Raw genomic sequence first — 19,319 nt, forward strand, 5'->3', positions numbered from 1 at the left:
GTTCATGTTTGATGTTTCAAACTCTACAGTTTCATCGCAGGAACCTGAAGTCACAGCAACTTCATTCGTTCTTCGTCACGCCGTCAAAAATGTTTTATATCAACATGCGCGTTATGCTTTTCCGTTAAGTCAGTGGGTTTAGGTTTGTCTTCACATGGATCCGCGTTGGGTTTGCGGTTTGTGTTTTACTCCAGCAGGGCTGCTGCTCATCGCTCAGGATCCAAAGTTTGACTTTGGAGCCTCGGTTTTTACAGGCTGATCTCGTCAAATATTAACCTGCAGGATGGATCCGTCCTTAACGTCTAAATGAACACATCGTTACTGCTATTTGGTTGGCAGCCATATTGAATTTAAAGGCCGGGGTTGGTAAGAAATACTGCAACGATGTTTAACAGTGAGTAGAAGACTCCAGAACGCTGCGTCTGCCGGTGAATCCTTCCCACAGATTCTGCTTCAGACAGCTGATAAAAACAAGTTACCCAAATCAACGTGAAGCTTTTACTTTGAAGTTGGCCTCAAGTGAACAGTGGGGAGAAAGCAAACTGGGTTACTGGGAAGGAAACCAGAGTAAATCCGGAGCAGAGCAGGAAGCGAGCCGGCGGCTGCAGGAGCATCAGAGAGGCAGACGGCAACATGCTAATGCAGCCGTATATGTTCACTTTACTCCAGGACAGGGAGACAGAAGCAGCATGCAGAGTGTTTGCTGTTAGCTTATTAAAGGCTAATGTGGTGCAACATGAGTGAAGTCGTCTCTCTGCAGCGTCCTTCCTGTGAAGGCAGGAACCTCCATGCTGCCGCTGCGTTAAGAGCTGCCTGATGGAGGATTTATCTGCCTCGCTCCGTTTCCATTAATGACCCCAGAAAGCGCGGACAGCAGCAGCCGGCCTGCGATTCATGGCAGGACTCGACACGCGCAGCTCCTGGCCGCAGTAAACTTCCTCATCGTCCGTCTGCTTTCTCCTGTAAAGCACTCTGTGGAAGAGCTGCTCCATTATGGGCACAAGTGCATTTTGACGAGGGGTCAAGCTCGTCCAAACGTCGTCCACGTTTAGAAAAGACTCTTTACTCTGCAATCTGGAGCTGCTGGGCCGACTCCACTTTACAGCTGACCCCCGTTTTGCTTTTCTGCTTCACCTGGCGTCCGCTTTCATCCTTCAGAGGCACTAAAATATCCTCAAAGACTCACGTCCAGCCGCTGCAGAGCAAACATGTATGTTTAATATAGAGCAGAAGAGTCAAAACAGCAAATGTGAGCAGCTGGCTGCCGATTCATAATGTGGAACCGAAGAACCGGAAAACTTCACAGGAAACAACAACCAGATAAAATGGATCTGATTGAAAAACATTAAATTAAACCAACGAGATGGAAAAGAGCCAACATCGGTTCTGGTCCTGGTCGTGGTTCTGGTTCTGGTTCCTGGTTCTGGTTCTGGTCCTGGGTTCTGATTCTGGTTCTGGTTCTGGTTCTGGTTCTGGGTCCTGGGTCCTGGTTCTGGTCCTGGTCCTGAGTTCTGATTCTGGTCCTGGTTCTGGTTCTGGTTCCTGTCCTGGTTCTGGTTCTGGTTCTGGTTCTGGTTCCTGGTCCTGATTCTGGTCCTGGTTCTGGTTCTGGTTCCTGTCCTGGTTCTGGTTCTGGTTCTGGTTCCTGGTCCTGATTCTGGTCCTGGTTCTGGTTCCTGTCCTGATTCTGGTCCTGGTTCTGGTTCTTACAGACCGGGCCTAACATCAGATCCAAACATGTCTCCTCCTCCCTGAGCCAAACACAACCAATCAGAGTCAGGAGGCGTGTCATAGTGCTGCCAGTCATCCTGATGTATACGCTGCTCAATGTGCTGACGGTGGAGAACCGACTAACAGGAAGTCAGTCTCTTCGCTGTTATCGGTGGTTATGCTAACTAGCCTTAGCATTCATGTTAGCCTGTGTTGTGGTGAGCCAGCTAGCGTAGCAGAGAGAAAGGCGGGGTCTGAGGTGCGTGCACACAAGAGTGATTGATGGCGATAAGCCCCTCCTCCTGGCTCTGATTGGTTGTTTCATAGTGAGTGGAGTATTTCTGCAGTTAGCACTGGGAGCACTGGGAGAAGGCAGAGGAGCTCCATTTCTTCCCAGATGATCTGTTTTATTTTAAACTAAATGTTTGTTGAGGTTCATCCTGCAGCTCTGGTGTTTGGTGGCGCTGCCTTCAAACTGGCTGATTTCCACCATCTTTAAACTGGTCCCAGTATGATGGGACCAGTTGACCAGCTGACTCTGTTTGCTTTCAGATGTTTTTCTCTGCATTCAGTGAAACTTTTATCAAGTAGAGCTGAAGGAAGTCCAAACAGACGGAGGGAGGCGGTCCGGTCCGGCCCGGTCCTGTCCTGTCCTGTCCTGTCCTGTCCTGTCCTGTCCTGTCCGGCCTGGCCCGGTCCTGTCCTGTCCTGTCTGGTCCGGTCCGGCCTGGCCCGGTCCTGTCCGGCCCGGCCCGGCCTGGTCCTGTCCTGTCCTGTCCGGCCCGGCCCGGTCCTGTCCTGTCTGGCCCGGTCCTGTCCTGTCTGGTCCGGCCCGGCCCGGCCCGGTCCTGTCCTGTCCGATCCGAACCGTTTGCTCAACAACACTTCCCTTCAGGCAGCAGGTGCTCTGAGATCAGGTTGCTGGTAAAATGAACCAGTTTTGTTTGTTCTGGTTTCCTGCTGAGACGATCCAAGACGTTTATTATCAGCTTCATGTTCTGCATATTTGGTAAAACTGGAGATGAAAAGCATCAGGCTGGTTATGGCAGCTGCTGGGAAACACCGACAGCAGGAATTAAACTGTTTATTACTGTCTGCCTGTAAAAGATTACGGTGTTTAACATTAATGCTGTTAATATTACATCGTTCCATACGAGTGATGGAGGATTAGCTGGGACAACAGAAAACTAGAAAAACACAAACTGCTTGTGGAGAGAAACGTGAAGTTAGATTAAAACGAGGGCTTTGTTTTCCATAAAGTGTCTTTTGGCTCTGCAAACACATCAAGTCCCAGCAGCTGTTCTAGTTTTTAATGGAAATATCTCATCAACTTGAAATAAGACAAAACTAACAAGTAATTTTTCAGAAAGATATAGGCGCTTGTTATTATTCCTCAGTACTAATAAAAACAACACTACTACTGACATTTGTCCCCTGTGACCTTTGACCCAACATGGCCGGGCTGCAGCATCTCAGAGCGACCCTCAGGGTTCAGAAGATCAACTCAACCAGTTTGTTCTGTTCAGACCTTCTGTCTGCCAGTTACATTTATTTATAAAGCATTTCTAAACAGTACAGCACAGAATCATTTCTAACAAAAAGAAAATAAATATTAACTTACAACAATAACAATGAATCACAAAAACTGAAATGCTTTGGAATAAAATGGATCTTTAGCAGCAGCTTAAAATCCTCTGAGCCTTAAACACACCTAAGATAAGAAAACTGTTGATTCTGTAGTAAAACGTGATGGATGGAATAAAATCTGGTTTATTTTAGATTTTTATGATCCTGAAGGTTTATGAATCGGAGCTCCTCGCTCTGTTACATGTTTGAATCCTGGAAGTGTTTTCCTCCCGTTAAGCTCCGCCCCCATGTTACCGTCAGCCTTTCCCGTGACAGCGGTACCCCGCTCTGATGATGGATGAGGCTTTCTCTGGGATCTGTTGACTCCACCGAGCTGCACAGATCCTCACACACGTCCAACATAACTGCATTTTCCTCCTCAGCCTGACGGGCGGCGTTTATGAAACTGTCGGCTCCTGAGATCATCTCTGGATGAGCAAAAACTTTTCCATTTTTCCCCTCAGGAACCAGGCTGACCTAAACGGACGTCACAATACGCAGCTAAATCTTGTCTTCTTCTGAGGAAGAGTAATCATTTTATCCAGCTGGTCTGATGCAGTGATGCTTTTTAAATCAGTTCTAATATGTATTACTGATCTTTAATCCTTTATCAGGTAATCTTTGGAAATCGTTTGGCTTAATTTAGATTTAGTTACCAGCTGATTATCAGGATGAGAGAAAACCAGGAAAGCAGCTTCTCAGGTCTAACGACCTGGGTGGTGTAGATCTGGGTGGTGTAGAACTAGACGATGTAGAACTGGGTGTTGTAGAACCAGGTGGTGTAGATCTGGGTGGTGTAGAACTAGACGATGTAGAACTGGGTGGTGTAGAACTAGACGATGTAGAACCGAGTGGTGTCTCTATCCTCCTGGTTCTAGTCAGAACTCCAGCAGCAGGTTCTGGTCCAGCAGCAGGCTCCGGACCGCTGATTTCATTATGAAAGTTTAACAGTTTAATTGCTGCTTTAGTTGAAGATATAATCGTTTTTTAAAGGTACTGAAGATTTTTTGCCTTACGAGGAAATAATTTCTTTGTCTGCCTGACATGTTGTAGGAAGGAAACGTGAAACATGCAGGTCAGTAGAACCAGAGCAAACATGTTTGAGGAATTCTGGATGCTGTTTTCAGTCATATCTCCTTAAAAACAGAAACTTTTTGCTTATTTTAAGGATTTGATTGATGCTCAACAGAAGGAAAATGTCTGATCAGCTCCTTAAGATGAATTTCTTTTCATTTCCTCCGTTTAACTGTCCATGCACAAAGCTGTAGTGATGAATTACTGTAACGGTTTAACATATTCTGACGTGTGCAGTTAAGCACCGCTTCCTGAAAACTCGCCTCTTTCTGGGCTTCTTTTGTTCAGCTCCTTTGTGTGACGTGTCTGCTAATAGTTGGCATATTTCCTGCATGAAATCCTGCATGAAAGGTTGCGATCGCTCATTCTAATGGCTCTCTAGGGTCTTGCATTTTAATGAGTTGCCTTGAGCTTCCAGTCCAAACTCCAGAGTCTACAGTAGTGGAGACGGATGTTTAACCTGATGATTGACGCTGAGAAACGTAAAGATAAGAACAAAAGTAGAAGGAGAAAGTTGGCATACCTGTTGAGGAGTTCAGCACCAGGAAGCTGGAATTTCCACAGGATGTAAGGATTTAACTCTCATCTCTTAGATCTGGAAAGAAGCTAATATTCTCAGTCTGTAATTATGTATGAAATAAGTGGTACACAGTTATCATCACAGCCAGTTCACCAGCAGAAACCAGGCACTGGTGACCAGTCATCATTAATGGTGCATAATAATCACGACTCGGCATGTTTACAGCTTCAGTCAGCAGTAAACAAACATTTTCAGTTTCTGAAATGTTTGATTTGATGATTTAAAACATTTTCCAGCATTATCAGCCTGTATAGATCACACATGGATAGAGCCGCTTCACAACCATTGATGCTGATGTTTAGACATTTTAAGTAAGACTCAGTTCATATTTGAGAATAAAACATTTCAGGGTAGTTTTTCTGATTGGACAGCCTGGTGTCCCAGCTGGACCTGAATGCATCATGAGCTTCTGTTGGAAAAGCCTCTCAGTTTGATTAATGCTGCAGGAGAAACATTAATATTCCTAAATATGAGTTTAGTGAGAGCTGGGAGTCCTCTGTTCTGTTCTGGTGTCACTTTCTAAACGTTCCCTCCAGAACGCGGCTTCTTGGTTCCGTGCTAAAACATTCTGCCTGTGTTTTCCTCTGGTGATCATTTATTAGATAAATTATGATCAATATCCGAAACATAGATTAAACACAAACAGATTCCCAGCTACATTTGAACGGACCAGGAGCTGCATTGAAATGTTGACCAAAATGAAAGCTGTCGGCATGGCAACCTAGAAAATATCCAATTACTTAGAAGTTGATGAGGAAGTCTTTGGTAAATTGATGCTGATGGACTCAAATCAACCTTCTGCCAACAGAAATCCTGACCGAGCAGCGAAGCACCAACACAATCTGATTCTCTTTATAATTTATCTAATCATAAAAACTCTTTATTTTAAAAACTGTCATCGTTCAGATTTCATCAGAAACTGGATCAAATTCAACGTTTCAGTTCTTCAGAGCCAGATTTTTATGGAGAAAGAAGTAAATTAGTGATTATTAGGTTTGAGGATAAGAATGTTTTAACGGTCTTGAATCCAAACACTTAACCGGTTTGGAACAACAGTTAATAAAACTGTTTATAAATTATATTTTTATGGATGAAGTTTTCTGTTTCCTGCATGTTTATTAAACCTGTGGTGAAAATCAGAAAGTTTCTGGAAGCAAAGTGCTTTTCATTCACGTCTCACACTGAATGTTTCTCTCCTGAAAATGACTTCTTACGCCTCATTTAGTTTTTCAATTATCAAGCTAAGAGTTGATTTCATTACCACGGTGTGATTGTCGTCATGTAGACTCAAGTTGTCTGTGGCTTTTCTCTCCTCATTAGCTTAGCTCTCTGTCTATATATGGATTCTCATTAGCATACTGGCACAGAAGAAACAACCAGCGTCACTTCAGGCAGCGCACGGCGGCTGCCCTGCTTTTCTGTAAAATACAAGCTTCCACCTTGAAACAGACCTCTGACCAATCACATCGCAGATTAGAGCAACGCTGCAGGTAAACAGACCAACAGCTGAACTATCCGCTTCTGCTCACAGGAAGCATAACAGGATGATCTTAATAATTTATCACACAGAAAATTTGTAACATTTCACCTGTAAAATGACTTTAATAAGTGACATGAGAAAATAAATGAACTCCTTTATGATAGAGGAAGGAAAGATGCTGTGAATGTCCCTTGGACTCGTTAGCGCTGCAGCAGATGCTGCATCTTTACTTATTCATTTATTCTCCGACGTTTTCTGACCGACTGCAGCGAAAAGCTTTCAGGGACCAAAGGTTCGCAATTCATGGCTGCAAAATTACCTGTAATGAAAAGGTTGAAAATGTTCAAATTAAAGTCTAATTTTTGCCCACAAAAGGTGATGATGTGAATTTTTCAGAAACCTGTTTTTGTTGCAGAAAACTGATTGTTTATCTGAAAGCAGAGCCAGACGTTTCCCAGCTCTCCCTGTTTTCATCAAGGCACCAATTGTTGCTGCTGTTTCCCTTTGTTTCTTTAACAATACAGTGAAATACAAACACAAACCTTCATACACACAGCAACCCGATTTCAGCAGGAATGAGTCATGATTCATTCTGCAAGCATTCAGTTATTCTCAGCTTTTCTCTCCTTTCTGTCCTTTTTGTGTTTGGCTGTGAAGAACAAGTCAGAAGGTTCAAGGTTTGGGTTAGACAGAGGCTGCAAAGTCCAGTCCTCCATCCGCTGTCCTGCAGTTTTTAGATGAGCCACAGGTACAAAACGCTGGAATGAAACGGCTTCATAACCTCCTCCTGGTGTGGATCAGTTCTCCAGAACCTTAACGACCTACTTAATCTATTCAGGTGCTGCAGCAGAGGCTCATCTAAACGTTGCAGGACAGAGACTGGAGGACTGGAGTTTGAGGCCTCTGGGTTAGACAGAGGTCTGTGATGCTGCAGGAGACAGAGGTCTGTGATGCTGCAGGAGACAGAGGTCTGTGATGCTGCAGGAGACAGAGGTCTGTGATGCTGCAGGAGACAGAGGTCTGTGATGCTGCAGGAGACAGAGGTCTGTGATGCTGCAGGAGACAGAGGTCTGTAGAGTTGCTGTAGAAACTCTAAACCAAGATATTTTGACGCTGCAGATGTAAATGCATGTTAGTGGTTGGAGTGAGTTCCAGGTGGAGAGGCGTTTTGTGCTGCAGCGTTTCCTCCCACTGTTCTCTTGTTCCTGTAATTTTCTCTGTTTCATCTCTTCTTATCTCCGCTGCATTCTGCTGGTTATTCATGTTGGAGATTCATCTTTGAACTTCCTTTGATCTCATTCACACCTCTGATCTGCTCAGCCTTTGGTCTTTTCCTCCCCTGATTCTGATTAAGAGAAATCCCATTCCTGCTTTTAGAAGATGGATAATTGAAATAGAAATTTCAATCACTGACATTCTCATGGATTCAGACGCCGTCTGCGCTCTGCCAGGCCTTCCAGCATCAGTTTACTCTCTTTTCTCTGTCTTGTCTGTCGACTCGCTTCATCTCAGTTTTTCTCTCTGCCGGTCCCCTGGTGGCGCCGCTGAGTCGCCGAGCCGCTGATTTCCCTCGGTGGTGGAGAAGATAGAGGAGTCGGCTGTAGGCGCCGCTCTACGTCCGGCGGCTAGAGATCGAATCGATCCACAACATCAGCGCCCGCCGCCCTTTACCTCACAGCGACTCTTTGTGCACATCAACAAGTTGACAGAAGTTCATCACGCCGCCTCTGACTCTGTCTGCCCGGCGTGGTTCTGATCGGGTTCTGATTCTGATTTCAGGATTTCTGAGTCTGGAAAATAAAATGGAAAGATATTTAGATTTCCAGCTTTTATTTCCTGTTACTGAAAGTTTTGTCCTCTCTTCTTTCCATTTTATGAACTTTCTTTACCTCCTACTTTCTCCCTCTCTCCCATATCTCTTTCTTTTCTACCTCTTGTCATTCTTTCTCTTCCTTTACTTTCATCCTCTCTAGCTTCCTTGTGTCCTTTCTTTGTTTCTCGTTTTTCATAAACGGAAACAGAATTGAAGGTGAATAATTCAAGTTAATGTTGTGACTCTAGTGTGTGTGTGTGTGTGTGTGCGTGCGTGCGTGCGTGCGTGCGTGCGTGCGTGCGTGCGTGCGTGCGTGCGTGCGTGCGTGCGTGCGTGCGTGCGTGTGTGTGTGTGTGTGTGTGTGAGACGCTCGCTCTGTGATCTGCCTGGTTCAGGGTGTGAAGTGGAACTGAGTCCGGTAATGAAGGAGACGGGTCTGTGTAATTATCCTGTGAGGAAGGATTACTGGTACTGGAGCGGTCAGAGGTCACCTTGAGGAGAGCAGCACACTGTCCTCCAGAGACACCTGCAGTCGTCCCGCCGCCATTCGCTGCCATCCGCCGCCATTCGCTGCATGGTCGCGTTTCTCTCACATATTTACCATCAGCACTTTTTACCTGAGAGCAGAACCGGACCAGAGCCTCATATTGGAAGATATTTTAATAAAACTGAGGAGGAAATGGGATTATGAGCGATGCAATAATAAGAAAAGGAGTTTAATAATGTTAAAAACTGCTTACTGTGAGATAACTCTGACATCATATAAATGTAAAGTCTTCATATTTTTACAAAACTGAATCTAATAATTCTGGTCACACGCTGACTCAGCGAAAACAGACCAGATCTCACACACTCTGAAGAGATACCTGGCCCTGTGTGTGTGTGTGTGTGTGTGTGTGTGTGTGTGTGTGTGTGTGTGTGTGTGTGTGTGTGTGTGTGTGTGTGTGTGTGTGTGTGTGTGTGTGTGTGTGTGTGTGTGTGTGTGTGTGTGTGTGTGTTTCATCTCTGGCTATGAGGACTCTGTGCTGAATCCCCTCCTGATGAACTGGTTTGTTTTTTTCCCAGTGTTGATGAACTGGTTTGGGTCTTCTCCCAGTGTTGATGAACTGGTTTGGGTCTTTTCCCAGTGTTGATGAACTGGTTTGGGTCTTTTCCCAGTGTTGATGAACTGGTTTGGGTCTTTTCCCAGTGTTGATGAACTGGTTTGGGTCTTTTCCCAGTGTTGATGAACTGGTTTGGGTCTTTTCCCAGTGTTGATGAACTGGTTTGGGTCTTCTCCCAGTGTTGATGAACTGGTTTGGGTCTTTTCCCAGTGTTGATGAACTGGTTTGGGTCTTTTCCCAGTGTTGATGAACTGGTTTGGGTCTTTTCCCAGTGTTGATGAACTGGTTTGGGTCTTTTCCCAGTGTTGATGAACTGGTTTGGGTCTTTTCCCAGTGTTGATGAACTGGTTTGGGTCTTTTCCCAGTGTTGATGAACTGGTTTGGGTCTTTTCCCAGTGTTGATGAACTGGTTTGGGTCTTTTCCCAGTGTTGATGAACTGGTTTGGGTCTTTTCCCAGTGTTGATGAACTGGTTTGGGTCTTCTCCCAGTGTTTTTCCAGGTGAAAATGTTTGTGTTGCTGTTGTTAACGTGACGCAGCGAACTCGTTAACCTGACAGGTGAACTTCTCTGCCGTTACCTGAGTTAAGAAAGTTTAAAGTGAAATAATGTTGGAAACAGTTTGAAACCAGATCAGCCAATCATTCACTGCTATAATATCTAAGAATAAACTTAATAGATTTTATTCCTATTGCTTTGGTCTCGTAGTTTTACCAGGATTTGATGGGATGTAAACAACATTTAATCTAATTTTAACAACCAGGATTTTTAATATTGAGCCTGGAACATTTTAGTAAGTGATGCTGCATCAGTCGCCTCCTTGTCTTCTCACCTGAAGAGCCCATCGCTGAGGAAGAGGGCCAATCTGGACTCGTTGGTCACATGACCTCCCATCGCTCTGCAGCTGTTTCTGCTCTGCTCTCCAGTTTTCTCCAGTTTTTTCCTGATTTCTCCGGTTTTCTCCGGTTTTCTCGTGACTCCAGTTTAAAAGTTTTGACCACCAAACAGTCTTTTCGACCCACAATCAGCTGTGAGTTCATCGTGTTCAATATTTGTTAGCAAAGCTGCTCTTTGAGCTAACAGTGTTGAGCAATTTTACAAAATTCAAAATGTTTCATTTTTCTGTCAGTTATAATCAAAATCAAGCTTTGGACTCATTTAAATCAAAGTTAAGGATTTTCTGTGCTAAGATGGAAACAAATTGCGCTTTCAGTTCTGTTGTGGGTTTTCCTTTGAAAACAAGATTGAAGGTAAATCCAACATTTGTTTAGGTAATTTAAAATGTCAAATGTTGTCCAACCAAATGACTGTTTAATATTTTTGACCTCTGGTTTTTTATGGGATTTTATATTCCTGTGAATATTTGCTGTTTGCTGTTTCTTCTGACACTTAAAACTTTTTCTGCCTGTTGATTCGGTAGAAACTGAAATATTACAGATTCAACTTTTGAACCTGTTGATTGAACTGAAACAGAAAAGTTGTTTTTTCTTCTTTCAGATTTTCTTGCATGACCTACTGTTGGTTTGTTTAGCTTGATTGAAACGTTTTTCCGTTAAAACCAACCCAGTGAGCTGTTGGGTCCTCCAGCGTTTCTTCTTCTTCTCCTGTGTTCTCTGAAGAAAAGCCGTTTGATTTCCTTCGTCTCTCTGCGTTTCCCCCAGGAACCACGGTGATGACCATGACGGCGTTCGACGCAGACGACCCCAGCACCGACAACGCCGTGCTGCGCTACAACATCATCAGGCAGTCGCCGGACAAACCTTCGCCCAACATGTTCTACATCGACGCAGAGAAAGGCGACATCGTCACCGTCATTTCTCCGTCGTTACTGGACAGGGAGGTGAGTCGGACCAGCGCTCCCAGTCTGACCAGTGTGGGTTTGGACTGGTGGACGGTGGTCAGACGGACGGTGCCGACAGCTAACCTTTCTGTTTGGCGTTCTGCGGCTCGTCTGGCAGCCAGCAGAGCGGCGTGTGTGTCCAGATCAGGCGTGTGTGTGGCGGTGTGTGTGTTGGCGTGAGCCTGACGAGCGTCTCTCCATTTCGCCGTCTAACCGGAGCGAGACGGCGGCGTGATTGCTTTTCTGGCAGGGTGACGAATGCCAGAACATCGATTGGGTTTGCTGGTGGAAGAGGAATATTATCTGTTGTCAGACATTTAGCGAACGCTTTAATTGAGGTGATACACAGTCGGTCCTGGTGCTGTCCAACAAGCCCGGCTGAAAACCCGCCATCCGGAACTGCTGCAAGCATGGCGGCTAAGTGGCCTGATGAGCCAATCTCTGAGCCGCCGTAAACCGCTTAATGGAGGAGTAATTGATTAAAAGTACAATGAAATGAGATGCAATCAGAACCGCCAGCTCCGGTTGATGGGAGGCGGCTTGTGGAGCTGCAGCGCCGCGTTCGTTCAGGAAGGAAGAATATCAGAGGAAAAAACATTTAGACAGAAGCAGCTTAAACTTTTCATGGTTTTGATCCGTTGGAATTACAGAGATCATTTTATCTGCTCCATGTCAGGCTGTAACCAAACCCCAGAGAAACGTTTTTAGGCTGAGCGGTCCATAAACCCGACCCAGTTACTCTGGTTGTGTCTGGATGAATGGAACAAAATCCCAGGACGGTTTCTGTTTCCTGGACGGATTGTCTCAAACATCCCCGGGGTTTCAGCCTGTCGGGCTGCAGCGGTTTATTCCTGTAGTTTAAGAAATAATCTGTGATTTCTTCCTTCTGAAACTGTCTGACTTCAGCTCAGAAGTCAGAGTCGGCTCCACCATGACGGCCATCGCTCTGTTTCACTGCGACGGAGGAAAAGTAACATTTCACAGCAGAAGCAGTGGAGAAAACAGTTTGTTGTTGAAACTTTCCTGACATGATTCAGGTGGAGCTCTGAGTGTTTCTGTCGACACCTGAGCTGCTCAGGAACAGGAAAGCAATCTAAAGAAGATTGGAAAATCTATTTTGTCACAGAAATCAGCTTTACGGTTTTCTCCACCCGACTAAAGTCCTTCCTGATATGCACATTTATTACCCCTCTCTCTCCCTGCTTTACCCCCACCCCGTCTGTTTTACCCCTCTAGGCTGGCTTTACCCCTCTAGGCTGGTTTTACCCCTCTAGGCTGGGTTTACTCCTCTAGGCTAGGTTTATCCCTCTAGGCTGACTTTACCCCTCTAGGCTGGTTTTACCCCTCTAGGCTGGTTTTACCCCTCTAGGCTGGGTTTACCCCTCTAGGCTGGGTTTACCCCTCTAGGCTGACTTTACCCCTCTAGGCTGGTTTTACCCCTCTAGGCTGGGTTTACCCCTCTAGGCTGGGTTTACTCCTCTAGGCTGGGTTTACCCCTCTAGGCTGGTTTTACCCCTCTAGGCTGGGTTTACTCCTCTAGGCTGGGTTTACCCCCCCGGTCGGATCGATGTGAGGCCGTCGTGTTTTTAATATTTCTGCTCTGATGAGTTTGGCTTTATGAGCTCAGAACGATCCAGGAGAGTCGTTATCATTTACAGGAAGCCATTAAAGTCAGACGTCACTAAAACCCTCACCTGTAGTCTGACGGGGGGCAGGGGGGTAATAATGAGTAATTAGAGATCATTAAAAATCCTCTGTAGGATGTTGTGGTTTTATAATTCTGAATATTTTCAGGAGTGGCTCGTTAGAAATCCGTCATCAGGAACACGTGACGCGGTTCTGGTCCAGTTTGACTCGGTTCCTCATCACCTTGAGCACCGTGTTCATCCTTGGCTTATTGAACAGGTTTAATCTGCCAGATTATAACACCACATTCAGCTTCTCTGGTGAATTTGATCAAATATGCAAATATGCTCATTAATATTTGCTAAGTCCATGAGTTGCAGAGTTAAACTTTGTTGACTTTTCTCAGCAGGAAATATTCAACTAACGTCTCTGCAGACCCCACACATCCTGGACACAAACTGTTCATTCTTTTACCTCCAGGGCGGCGCTACAGAGCTCAGTTTGCTGAAGCAGTCGCCATGGAAACTGTAGCTCTGATCATACCACAGCCTGACGTTAAGAGATTTTGTCCCTGATGTGAATGAGACTCTCAGCTTCCTCTGTGATGAAATATACTGAACATGAAAACAAATCATTTCTTGTCTGTAAAGGGTCAGTCTTGCTGGTAGCTGCTGGTACGAGCAGGTGATCTGTGATGTCATCAGGTGTCCAGGTGTGACATCACACAGCTCCTGTGGGGTTTCAGTGGTTTTGCTCCTGAAGGTGAATGTGTTTCTGAGTTCGTCTCTAATCCACTTCCTGTTGCGTTTCTGTGCTGAGCTGTAATCAGTCTTGCGAGTGCAGATCAGATCATTTCCAGTCCTCTGCACTGTAAACATGTTTATGTTCTGTTATCTGTTTGCTCTGCGTCGGTATGAACGCAGATAAAACGGAGGTAATTATGGCTGCTGGGTGACCTGAGCGACCTTGCCGGCGGCCTGCTGATGGCACCGAGCCGATAAGGAAGCTCATCGTGTGTAATGGCTTGTTTGGCCTGTGAGCTGAATGACTGATGACAGAAACGCGACCAGCTTCCCTCCCAGGAACAAACGCTGTGATCTCCTCCGGCTCCTTCATCCTCCTCGCCGGCCTCTTCTTCACATCGATTTCTTGTTTCTCCTGGTTTCTCCTTTGTCTTCCCGCCGCTCTTTGTTTCTGTCAGCCTCGTCTCCCACTCCTGTCAACACTTCACCGTGGACATCCAATTACCGGCGGGTCGTAGCGAAGCTGCTCCAGTCAGAGCGCCGCCTCGGCTATTCAGATTAAAGCTGCCTCCGGAGTTGCCGCTCCGTAAAATGTTGCTTTCAAACATTTCTGGGGCCGCTACCTAATCTGATCCCCACAAACATAATTGAATGTCAGTCTTCACATAAAGATGCTCTCCTCTCTTCAATTAGCATCTCGTTTCCTGGTGTCGCGCCGACGAGACAAAGCAGAGCCGAAATATTTACTCCTCCCAGGTAGAGACCGGAGAGACTTAATATATTATGTCATTTATATGCAAATAATTCAGCGCACGGAAAACATTGATAAGATTTCATTACCGCAGATTTTGATGTACACTTCAGTTTGTAAACAGCCATTTATTCACCAATTATGATGTGGAGATTGGAAAGGTGTGAGGAGACGAGCAGGTGGAGATTCTCTGGTCCTGGGAGGAACAGCGGCGGGAAAACGTTCAGCAGGTGTGAGCACCTGGATGCACGAGTTGATCACCTTTCAGTAAACCTGATTTAAAAGTTCAGAAGTAGAAAATACTGAGAGACTCATGGAGAAAAATGAACCAGTCAGTTTTTCTATGGAAACAGTTTATTTTTATCTATTTTATTATTTATTTTTTATGTGTTAATTCTGATTAATTAATCATGTAGATTTTAATTAAATCTAAATTTAAACATTAAAATTTAAACTCAATAAGTCTGGAACACGTGTTGCAAGACGAAGCGTCCCCTCTGAACCAACTGGGTTCATTTCTGCTTTTGACCCAAATGCTATGCTAAATAGCATCTAGATGCTAAACTTGTAGCAGCTAACGCTAACGTTAGCATCCACAGTCCAGATTCCTGAAGAAGCTCCGTGAATGATCAGAAAACACTGCTCCAAGCTGATGACTGAAGAACAGGTTAAAAACTAAATATATTTGATGCTGAGATCATATCGATATTTATAATTTAGCAGCAAAACGGATTTTGAATTGAAATGTTGCTGATTTTGTCACCAGTTCAGGATTTTTGTAGAGCTGAAGGAGAAAATACAGAAACTCATGACAAAAAAACAAAGCAGTCAGCTTTTCTATTAAAACATTTAAAAATATTCTAATTATGACTTTCTGTAATTATGATCCAGGAGAGAAAATGTCTGGTTTTCATCCTGGAAAGCTGATTTCTCTGTTTTTCTCTAAACTGTGGACGTGTGTGTTGTTGACCTTCAGTTTCGTCAGAGAGATTATTTCCCCATAACGAGGCGGTGATTATGGAAGACGTTTGTGTTGTTGGTTTCTCAGAGACGGGAGCTTCCAGCCGAACATCACCGCTGCCAGGCTAACAATTTAACTTCCACACTTCCTGTTTATCCTGGGAAATGACGCGATCGCTCCGTTTTCTAATCAAAGCTCTGATGGACAGGAGATTGATCACCTTCAGTTTCTCATTAACTTACATCAGGATCAAATCACTTTTAACAGACAGGAGTGAGATATTCCCACCAGTTCAGCTGACAAAACATTTAATCTGTCCATACCAATATTCATGCAGATATGTTTCATGAATCATTACAGGAGACGTATGTAAACTTCTGAATCTGAAGACAAATAAATAAATCCGCCATTTTCTCTCATTATTGTGGTTTTTATTAAACAGAAAACATGTAGGTGATTGTAACTAACCTGAAACAAGATATATAAACTCTTTATTTCATTATATTTATTTATTTTATTTAAAACTACCTTTAACACGGAGCCTCACCCAGAAAGCTTCAGCTTATGTTCTACAAAACATTTAAAACAAGTCAAACAGGCCCAATGCATACAAAAATCACACAGAATATTAAATAATATTAAAATCTAGTCAAAGTAAATCTTCCTCTGAGCTCAGGCAGAATTAATCTCTTATCTCACCTTAACGGTGACAAAATCTATAACTTTCCATTTCCTGTGAAAACCCAAACATGTTTCTGTTAATGGAAACATTTTCTGTCATTTATTTCAGTTTTCATGAATCTTACAGAAATAATCATCTTCAGATCAAAGAAACTCAGCTCAGGCTGACATTTAAAAATCTCTTTGCTCTTCATAAACCTGCAACTTTTTCAATAAAACTTTTTCCTGAGATGGACATTTAAATTTGGACGTCTGCATGAATCCAACGCACAAAGATGTTTTAGTTATTGTTTGGTTATGTTTATGACATGTTGACACGGTTCTGACTCTCGTGGTCGGCGCTGATGTTTGCTTCACGTAGCATCCGGTTCCAGTTTACGGTGAAACTCATTGAAACCGTTTTCCTGCTTCAGAGCCCAGTTTGGTTGAAACGACTCGGAGACGAAGGCTTTTTGTGCCGCAGCGATTTCAGTCACAGAATCCTTTCAGGCTTCCATGGTGGCTGCAGCAGAAACGCAGCATCGCAGTCAGCAGGAAGCTGCAGCATCTGAACGGCGGCGGCCGGAGTCACCACAGCCGAGGCGGCGTGAAGCTCCTCGATCAGCGCCACCGTCCTCTTCCTCCTCCTCCTCTTCCTCTCTCACGGCTCTGTCATGCTCATGTCCAGTTGCATTAGTGAGGAAATGAGATTCTCCCTAATTAATTAGATCTCTGAGTGCTAAAGATGAAGATTACACTCCAATGAAGGTTAGAGGTGTCAATCACAGTTTGTATTTTTTAAGCTGCGCATTCCTCCAGATAAATTGAGCCCCAGGGGGCGCCGTGGCGGCGGCGGGGGCTCAGGGTGAACGTGCATCACGAGTCTTTTTCCTGTTTCTTTTTGATTTAATTGAGCTCCAGCTGAAACAGTCGATGGAAAACCAGAACGAGTGAATTATTTTCACCAGGACTGGAAACAAGAGCAGCTGAGAGAACAAACAAATTAAAGAATATCTGGAAACGACAAAACAAAGTTTGATCATTAAAACTCAGAAGAACAGGACGAGGTGAAACTCTAACGATGCCGCACATAAAAATAGAGATTGGATCAGATTTAAAGAGTTTTCCATGCAGACGGACAATCAGGAAGAAGTTTATGGGATTATTTTTCAGTGTTTTGATTGGACTTTGAAAGAAAAGAAAACATTTTGTTTTGTAAAAAATAAGGATTTTCCGTCTGATCGATCAACATGTCCCACCAGGTTTCCAGTTTTTTCCATACATTTCAGCACCAACAGCTCTCATCCTTTCCCGGTTAAATCACATCCCAAACTTTTTAAAGCGTGTTGCTTAAAGGAACATCACATCTCTGTTGCCTTAAAAAATCACGTCTGTTATTTATGTCCATTTGTTCAAATCCAACGAAGCTCAGAAACATCCACAGGAAGCTCCGTCACTAAACCACTCAAACCCCCAGGGTCAAAGTTCAAATTCAATCCTGCAAAGAAACGCTCAGTTTGAACGCCTGGTGTCAAGAGAACCTGGTTTATAAACGTCCACAAATATTTGATTCTGTTTTTTAGTCATTTTTAAAAATCTTCTTATTAAACCATTCCTAATATTATGATATTCATGTCATAATCTTTCTGATCAGAAGTCAGGGGTCACCCTGAGAAGTCAGGGGTCACCCTGAGAGGTCAGGGGTCACCCTGAGAGGTCACCAGCCCTTCATAGACACAATAATAATCTTCAGGCATAATAATAATAATAATAATAATAATATTAATTCACACTCAGACGTGGATTCTCTGCAGACAGAAGATCAAAGTGGAAGAAAATGGAGTCTGTAATAAATATTTAGCGTAGCTTTAAGTTGAAAGGTAAAATGTTGCTTTGTGGGAATCTGAACCTCCAGACAGACAGACAGACTAAACATTTACAGATCTTTGATACTCGCTCATTTTAATGGTTCTGCAAACAGAAAAGAAACACCAGACCTTTTCAAAATTCAGGATTTATCTCCGGGGGTCAAGAGTTGTGACTCGTTCCGAGTCCTGAGGAGGTTTCGAAAGGGCAGCGGCGAGAAGGAGGCGTTGGAGGAGAGAGGCGCTGAGGTCGAGGGCGAGATAATTAGGGTGAGAGACGCCGGCTGCCTGGAAGGAAATGTCTCTGCTAAGTGGAAGAGAGGCCGTCAGTGAAGTCAGGCAGGTCCAGGTGAGGCGACGCTGTCATTATGTGCAGAGAGCAGCTCTTAGCTCGGGCCCCAGCGGCCCCCAGCGGCCCCCAGCGGCCCCCAGCGGCCCCGCTCTCCTCGCTGAGCGCAGAATAAAACCATATTTGTCAACAGCTCTTACTGAGTGAAGCTTTCCACTACAGCAGCTCTTCAAGCAGCTATTAGCCTGAAAAGCCTCAATTACTAAAGTTTGATGCTGAGAGTGAAAAGTTTTACTCTTCATGGCGCTCAGCGTTAAACATGGACCAGTTCACAGATTAACGGTTTAATTTCAGCTGCAGAGGAAGGAAAAAGGAAAGTTGGTTTAAAATGAGGCCAGAGAGTTAAAAACATCAATAAAACATCATCAACTCTAGTTATTAAGCTCATTTCATTATTCAAATTAGTTCAAAAGTTTCTAAGGAACCTCAGCAGCATCAAGTCGTCCAGCAGAACCAGAACCAGAACCTGTTTTTTATGAATGGATCAGCAGCCAGCGGTTCCAGTCCTCTGGTTTCTGCAGCAGAATCGGGTCAATATTTCATATACTGTATTTCACCTTTTTTGCTTATCGATGTTTGGAGGGGGGGCGGGGTTTCCACGACGCTGGCTCCGGGTTCAGACAGAACCGGCGGTCCAGTTTGATAAATCTGGGCCACAAAGATAAGAGACAGGAAGGAAAATGAAATCACAAACTTCTGTTTACTGGTGTTCTGGTCTCAGCGGTGAGGTAACGTCTGCAGACCAACCGCAGGATAAATCAGATCATCTCTGATTCATGGCAGATTTACAGACGTTACACAGATTTTATTTATTTAAGGGCACATCCTCCCCCATCACCACCAGAAGGATCCAATATGATATTTTAAACCCATTAACCCTTCTGCTGCTGGCTCTTGGAATAAACATGAGCTCAGATACAAAGATATTTATAGTTTTAATCTGTTCTTCAATCATCAAGTTTTATTCTAGTTATTCAGCTTTCCATAAGTATATATGAATATAACTATAGTAAAATCAATTTTATCACATTTCTGTAATATTAACCTTGTTTTACTCATTAAAATTGTGTTGCATGATTTTAATTCAGTTCATTTTTACTTCAGTTTTAAAAACTGATGAAAATGAGCTCATTTTAACTA

The 19,319-nt window shown here is 44.1% G+C and overlaps 1 protein-coding gene across 4 annotated transcripts in view; it reads left to right on the forward strand.

Annotated features, from left to right (window-relative positions):
• cdh13 (cadherin 13) overlaps positions 1-19,319 on the forward strand; it is a 282,552-nt gene that overhangs the window by 170,958 nt on the left and 92,275 nt on the right. For all 4 annotated transcript variants that reach the window (XR_002751861.1, XM_023325001.1, XM_023325020.1 and 1 more), the window contains one exon: positions 11,046-11,224. Coding sequence is in view for 3 of the 4 variants with exons in the window: in XM_023325001.1 (XP_023180769.1) it covers positions 11,046-11,224 (179 nt within the window). In the remaining variant the exon portion in view is untranslated. The remainder of the gene's footprint in view (positions 1-11,045; positions 11,225-19,319) is intronic.

The sequence above is a fragment of the Xiphophorus maculatus genome, chromosome 2 (genome assembly GCF_002775205.1).
Source record: "Xiphophorus maculatus strain JP 163 A chromosome 2, X_maculatus-5.0-male, whole genome shotgun sequence".
Taxonomy (NCBI): Eukaryota; Metazoa; Chordata; class Actinopteri; order Cyprinodontiformes; family Poeciliidae; genus Xiphophorus; species Xiphophorus maculatus.